This window comes from Crassostrea angulata, chromosome 8, assembly GCF_025612915.1.
Source record: "Crassostrea angulata isolate pt1a10 chromosome 8, ASM2561291v2, whole genome shotgun sequence".
Lineage (NCBI taxonomy): Eukaryota > Metazoa > Mollusca > Bivalvia > Ostreida > Ostreidae > Magallana > Magallana angulata.
This window is the reverse complement of record NC_069118.1, coordinates 43,129,817-43,138,124: the sequence shown is the minus strand read 5'-3', so window position 1 is coordinate 43,138,124 and position 8,308 is coordinate 43,129,817. Positions and strand designations below refer to the sequence as shown.

Genomic DNA, 8,308 nt, shown 5'->3' with positions numbered 1-8,308 from the left:
AAAAGCCACTTGTAGATCAAGGTAATCATTGTGTACTTTTGGGTTCATTGATGTATCACTGGAGTTTATACATGTATGGATATAATAAAGTTGCTTTCAAATATTCAGGTTCGTTTTGCATTACTGGTAATTGACGATGAATTGACGATACAAAGGAGGCATTTTATGCTTCGTTAGTGCTACAATTGAAACTTCCGCATTATTATCAATTTATGCAGAGTGTATCAACAAATTTGACACTGCAATAAATTATGAAAATAGTATATCAAAACAACATAGAAAACTAAGTGTCATATATTAATAATAATTTCTTGATTTATAAGAAAATTAATACCACTAGCACTGTAAAACTTTACATAAAAGGCTAACGCTCCAAGTGGCAAATTATGATAAGGATTTACTCACAAAGTCGAGGCGGGTATGATTTCATTCCGACATTGGATTAGCTAAGAATTAAGTAAAATTTGGTTCTCGAAAAAACAAAAAAATTGGCAAATCAAAACCATACCTGTATGCATTATCTTGCTAAATATTGTTTTGTTTACAATCACCACAAACCAAATGCAATCGGGGACCAAATTATATCAACCGGTTACTTTTTGTTTCCAGACTCATGACTATCAGCTTCCTTGGTTGTTAAGATTGTTTCTGTTCCCATATATCTATTTTTTTAATTCACTTCAAATAAATTTTTTGAAAAAGACCAATGTTGCTGGTGTAAATATATGAACGTTTTTAACTGATATAAGACCATTGATGTGTATGGTAAATTATTTCATAATGAATTAGCAAAAAAAAAAAAGAAATGGAAAAAGCTTTAATCAGGAATGCATGCGCATTGTTTGGATATTTTTAGAAAGTAAACAAGAGTGCAATAGATTATTAATATCCCAACGTAATGTGTTTTTGTCATATTTTACAGGAAAAAATTCACAAACAACAGACTCTTTATACTTGTATATGATTTATTAGAACCGTTTATATATGTTCCCTCCACCCTTAATCTGTGTCATTCATTGTTGCTTTGTTTTAAAAGCGATAACAAATTGCTGCAGTGGCTTTATTTTGCTAACTGAGCTATACCGGTATCAAAACTCTGGTTCATTTAAAATGTGTTTTACCTTGTAATAAAACTGCTTGCAAATCTCTGCACAGAGGATGAAAAAAAATCGTTTGAGCTAATCTTAATTATTATACACACTAAGTTTACGTATCTTGGAAAAAATGTTAAAGTTGTTTACACTGGCCATATCATTCAAGAAATGGAGTTTTGTAACCCTTTATATACATGCACAGGAAGCTGTTTTCTTCTACATATTACACTTGATGTTTTGTAAACTTTAAAGATGCACATTATATTTATCAATTATCTTCATACGTTGTACTTTTATCTGACAATTTTAAATTACAAGATCAGAAATTGAAGCAATGCCTAAAATGATAAATATTATAATTCAGCAACAAATCTTTTTGTTATCTAATTTATGACTAATGGTTTAAACCAGGTTTTCAGTTGCAAGAAAAAAATCAAATGTTTAATAAATGTGGTGATCGCTTCTTGTATGTAAATACGATATTGGAAATTAGTTATGAAATAATCAAGCATAATAAAAACAAACAAAAAGGCGACCATGCTACTATGCACTTTTGTATTCGGTATTTTGTGCAGATGATACATGATTGCGTGTTAATAAGGTTTCATGTCTTATTTTGGGATGTCGTTATAGACGAACTTGCTGTAGTGGCGACTTTGTTATGATTTGGTGTTGCCGTACCATTAATGGAAAAGTCCTTTACAGATTTAATGGGTGATTGAATTCCATTATGAAGATAATCGGAACTATTTTTTTCCTCCATAGACGAGTTATCAAACCCATTTACTTCCGGAGGTGTGTCATTGGTTGTATTCTCGGAGTTGTTTCCAGTATCTGTTATTTGGTTAGGATAATTCAAACCGTAATCTGTGAAAATTATGGTGGTTTAATTAATATACTGTGGAATCATCAGATTTCGTGGTGGCTCAATTTTCGTGGAATTCGTTGGTATCTATCATCCACGAATTAACATCCTCCGCGAAGATACAAATTAGGTTTAAAAAGTCATATCTTCCTTTGTAGGTGTAATAGACTACACGAAATTACGTCCCCGTGAACCTGTAAAATTGAAGCAATCCACGAAAATTGGCCCCCACGAATTTTAATGATTCCACAGTAAACAGCATGAGATTGACAACTGCAAGAGATGTACATAGCTGGACATGATTTTGATTCAGTGTGCATGAATCATGCAAGGTAAATATATACAATAAAAGGAAAATACGTATACGTTCAAAAACCCTTTTTCACAAACAAAAGTAGTTCCCTATTTTGTATAAATCATTGAGTATAAACACAAGCAAATGATGCATGGCAAGAAAGGCAGTAAAGTAAAATCTTTTATCATACTTTAAAGCCCAAAGTGACTTTCTTCGAAAAATTGTGTGTGAATACAACCCATTCAGCTAAGCGTGCATTTAAATCGCGAGTTTTCGATATTATCTACTTACTGATAGGTGGATTAAAAAATATGGCATACCTTCACACGAATTGGTGTTGCAGGGAGCTGTTTCTGAGTGGATGGAATCTCCCGGACAGAAGCGCCCACCATTTTGCGGTTTGGGGTTGTTGCATTCTCTGTATCTGTATCTAGTTTTTGCTCCCCATCCGCACGTTTTTGCACACGGTGAGAACTTACTCCAAGGACCAAACTCACTCCAACCGCCATCAACTGATTGCAAGGAGAGAAAGTTGGTATTTACACACTAAAGTCATAATTCCATGTTAATATATTAATATGATATTATGTTTATGAATGGAAAAACCCTCCATCAACCAAACCATACATGCTAATGTTAAGGCTTGAAAAAAACACACATGTACACTTTCAGCATATCTGACCCACTCTTTTGATACATGTTAAATTAATACTATTTAACGTGTTATTAGTTATGTGTGCGCGTTTAGCCTTATCAAAGGTGTATTACACAGTTAAAATCACTGGTATGTGAAATCAGAGTGTACAAATCGAAAAGCTCTGTTATCTATTATTACAATAGAATGCCATGAAAATTTAGAAAAAATTACGGATGAAAATCAATATAAGCTTAAAAACGATTAAAATGGTTACATATAAGAACTGAAAAAAAACTATTAATAAACATCATTGTAAACATTTTACTTACCAATGCAAACCTTTAACAAACACTCTTCTGTCTCCTTTTGCACGTTAGTTCCGTTGCAGTATTCGCCACCATTTTTAGGCGTTGGGTTACTACACTGTCGTACACTGTATCGGATTCTTTGCCCATCCCCACAGGTCTTGTCACAAGTCGACCATCCTCCCCAAGCTTGCCATGACGTCCAGGCACCATTTACTGGATGTCAATTGTAAAACTGAGTAAAAGAGAGAGGAGGGAGGAAGAAAGGGGAGAACGAAGCATAAACGAATAACATAAAGCAAGGAAGGAATGTAATATGTACCTTTACAATTTCTTGTACAAGTGGACTGATGTGCTGTATGTGAGTACCTGTAGAAAACGAAGGTTTTTAAAGTGAAAATTTTTTTTTTGTATTTTGTTTTAGTTTCACCGATGAAAACAGAAATTTACCATTAAGCATCTATATTTACTTTGTTCTGTAGCATCGATTCCAATGCCAGAATCCACATTGGTAAGCTTGGCTGTATTTCACTTGGGAATATTTGGTGCACGTAGAGTACCCGATTCCACTGTGGACATTACGAGTGCTAAAATAACAAAATATGATAACAGATACCTAGAAGCACAAGACATTAGAGACTAAATATAAATAATAATAACGTTATTATTGTACATTGATTTCCATCGAGAGGGGAAAAACCCCTGAAAAATGACCAACGAGAGATGTGTTTTGGTATTATTGAAAAAAACCTACCTTGCACCAACGCTGCAGAGCTCTACAAAGAACAGAGCAACCACCAATAGATTCAGCCTTAAATCAGCCATTCTCCGAAAACGCTTAATTTGATAACATGGAAGGTTTAAATATATTTCCAGTGAGACTTTGATTTGTAATCATAAAAACGTCACGATTAATGATCCCATACACATCACAGTCAGGCTTATACATTGTTCACTTTCTCTGTATTTGCAATTCAACCTGCATAAATTTTTTATCTGTCCAAAATTGGTGTAGAAACCTGTTTATTGAATGCTTATAAAATATTGTCTATCAAACAGTTTCGTTTTGTGTTACTCTTATCAGCAACTGCTGTCAAATTTTACGTCTTTTTCAATTCTGAGTGATTATCGCAGCTGGTGTTTGTTTTTTTAGTTTGAAATATTGCAAAACTAGCAAATTTCTAAAAATAGGTTTAAAATATCGATAACTTTGTTTCCTTATAGAGTAGTAAAAAGCTCTATTTATTGATAGTACTGTCTATCAGTTTAAAAATTAGTCGGATGCGTGTTGCAAAGCAATTTATTTTTGCACAGGTCATTCTCTTTCTTTTTATTTTGTTTGTTGATCATATGTATTCCGTTTTCATTCATAAGACATTATGTCAGTTGTACAATTTGCAATGTCAGATGTAAGAATACGATATGATCAGACGCAAGTGAACTAAGAATAATATGAACTGCTAATGTTCAGCATGCGTAATTTCACATATTTAATATGATATATAACTTTTCACCAGAAGATAAAATGTTCTATTCGAGTACTTGCTATTTAAATTATTAGTCGTTCACGTTCTATGCAATCCAGCGTAAGTATTGTTGATAATGATATTTAATAATAATTGATATTTCCTCTGTAAATAGTTTTGGTCAGTATCTCTGTTTAATGTACTTGTCATTTTGGTAAGTGATTCATTTATATGTGGAATGTCAAGCATTCTTATCAATGTCATTGGTATGCTAAACATTTTCCTATTGATATCATTGAGGTATTAAGTTATTTCTTCTATCTGTACGAGTATTTGTATTGTCTACCTGTTGGAATTGTATTTGTATTGAATTCTTGTTTTCTTTTCTTTTTTCCAATGTTTATTAGCAATTATTGATTTAAATTTACTTGACGGATTTATCATCCTATATCAAACTAGGTGATACACATGGTGCACAAAATCATCAATTTTGGTCTTTTTTTTTTAGAAAAATAAATATTATTTCCACAAAAAAAACACAAAAAATTAACTGTACTAAGTGCAGCTTTTTATGTTATTTGTGCATTTTTGCTGTACGTTGATATTTTATGTCGTTCACGCTTGCACAACTTCAGTTAAAATCAATGATTAATCTACATGTAATAATATGATACTGAAAAAAGGTCAGCAAGAGGCTGCAATGTTTCCTCTACAAATATAATGATCGAAATAATCATGATGCGACTTCACAAATAATCACTAAAATCATTTAATAAATCTATTTATACATGATGATTCGAAAGTATAGAGTAAATGCATCGCTAAAACTTTTGGCACGAGGGGCGGAGCCTCCAAGCGCCAAAAGGGTTTCGATATTTCATCGATCCATGATTGTGGTATTAATCATGTAAATGATTTGTCCTATGGTGTCTCAAATTTCCCACTGTCGTGTTTGCAGGACTGAGTTTGTGCATGTGGAGATGCGACGTTATTATAATCCGTTTACTTTTTCTATTTTGAACCGTCTTCGACTCTAATGCTGAATAATTTCGGTGGATGCGGGTGTCACGTCTTCATGAATGTACAAACTAAGAGAAATCCAGACTCTCTGTGTGAATCACTCTGTTGTACAGTTTAGGGAATACATCATCCCCCATCTCGCATACGCAAACCATGAGGTTGCAAGATCACGAGGAATCTTACATTTAAATAAATGTTTGATAAAGAGGAAAACTTAAAATTGACCCAAGTTGTGTGTCTGGTTTGTATTGTGAAGTTTAACATATGACATGCCTTTTAAAATGTTTATAAATGGTTGGAGGGTTGTTGTTATTGATATTGTCATTTACGTGTAGCTCAAATGTAAAAAAAAAAATCACATTCTGATATATGCTTCTTATTCGATTGTAACCGATGAGGGGTATAAGTGCATCTACTTCAAATTGACATATGTGGTATAATATATGTGCAGCTACTTTATTTAAAGCTAAACGATCACAAATATCAAATAGGCGATTACTAATATATCACCACTGTATTCGATACATTACTTATGAAACATAAAAAAACACTGCACCACCAAACAACAATTTTGGCATTAATCATTTTATCGATTTGGTTGTAGACTTGTTTAAAGAGGGTGACATTTTTTTTTTAGATTTAATCTTCAATCTGAACCAAAAGGATATACGAAATAAATAAAAATAGGGAAGCCAGAGTAAAGTTTTCTATGTTATAATAAGCAACATACATGTATGATATGAAAGTGAAAATGATGAAGATTTAGTTATGGATGTGTGAAACTGGATTATCCCCTTTAAGGATATCTTCTTCGGATTAGGGCCGAGGCGAATGATCATCAGACGGGGAATATGGCTTAGGTAGCAAGGGACAGTTTCGAATAAAGTACCCGTCAATATTTTTGTAAAATTGAGAATTGCTGTACTTGAAGGCTTATGAGTGTTGCTAAAATTCATGAAATGATTTTTAATGATTATCATTAGTTAGAGGGGTGTCTCTTGTTGAAATTGATATGCAATATGTAGGCCCCTTATGTTAGGTACATGAGAATCAGAAGTAAAATGCGAAACCTGCGGCTATGACTGTTGTGCTGACTTTACACAGTGAAATTGCAAGTTACAGACGGGAGGTAAAATAACACGAAAAGTAGGTGGATGGGACATTGTAAACTATACACCGGTAAGTTTCTGACATGTGATAGTGCAACATGCACGCGTTACGGAAGGTCAACCCTCTGCAGGGAATAAGCTGGGGGAGGTCTAAAAAGCTGAAAAATCATGAAAAATTAGCAAAATATGAAAGGGTCAAAATCTCATAAAAACCAGTATGTGGAGAATTTTACAGGTTTTGACTAGTAATTTTCTTCAGAAATTGGTGACTGGCCTTATAAAGAGTGAATTGAAGGTATTTGTGCTGAATGGGAACTAAGGAAATTCTAGTTACAGAGTTCCGAAGACATGCATCCCTTGGCTACAATGAACCGTATCAAAAAAACTGTCCCCTGCCACCTTCAAGACTACATGGTATTTTCATATTTCTCCTTTAAGTGTAATTTTGAGTGGATTTTGTACCATAAGTAATACATTTTGTGAAAATGGATGATTTTCTTTGCTATAGATGTCATTACATGATTTATTAGCTAAAATATTCAAGGGGAGTAACTCCCTCTTAAATGTGTAGAATGACCACCACTAGAGTAAATTGGCTAAGAGAGTAGGTATTTCCTATCCTGATGACAATTAATAGGCTTAAGTTAATTACTGAGATAAGAATAAATACTTTAAAACAGTTGTTATCGATTAAATCATTAAATTTATGAATTTGCAGCCATTTTGCTGTCTGATTTTATGAAATAACATTAAGCCACCTGACTTATATCACCCAATATTTTTAAAACAGCATATTTTTATTTCAAATGAACTTTACATGTAGACAAATGCAGTTATCAAAGTATACAATATGTCAAAAAACTCAAGTTTTTGCTCCTACCAATAAAAAAATGGTATTTTAGATGTATTTACAGAATTGAGAAAGACACCCCCTCGTTCCAATGGACTCCATTACCATTACATGTAGGATATGTAAATGTACATTTGACCTGGAAATAACATCTGCTATGATAATTACTCTTAAAATGAACAAAAAACAACATATTTTTACCCTTTTATTGTATAAATGCATCAAAAATGTAGAAAAACATGAAAAATTTGAACATTTTTCATGGAATTCTCAACCGTCCCCAGGTACCCGGATGTCTTTGAATTTCATTTTAATTAAACGCACACATCACACTCGTAAGTCTTACTAATTTAGCAAAGTTAAAAGGAGACTAAAAACCAGAATATATAAGATATCCACTAAATATGATTATAGGCTTAGTTTTTCATGAAAACAAGAAATCACATGTAGGGCGACATGACTTTTTGTGAATGAAAATGCTACAAATTATCCATTTACCAAAAAAAGATCAATTTTAATTATCAGTGATGGTTGTTTTCAAATATGTGTAAGAAATGACTCAAGGAAACTGCCACAAGTTTCATAATATTAGGTTAAAGTGTTCAAACTAATACTTCTTGTGAAAATCAAAAGATAGGGGGAGGGTATACATGTAAGGGTATTTCTA

The 8,308-nt window shown here is 32.8% G+C and overlaps 1 protein-coding gene across 1 annotated transcript; it reads right to left on the bottom strand.

The window, feature by feature from the left end:
* Positions 1-1,043: 1,043 nt before the first annotated feature.
* Positions 1,044-3,419, bottom strand: LOC128160991 (coadhesin-like; the record flags this gene model as incomplete). Its single annotated transcript, XM_052824265.1, has 3 exons — positions 1,044-1,961; positions 2,575-2,766; positions 3,221-3,419. Coding segments are annotated over 3 exons (654 nt in total), but the record flags the coding sequence as incomplete, so codon positions are not given.
* Between the last annotated feature and the right edge of the window lie 4,889 nt (positions 3,420-8,308).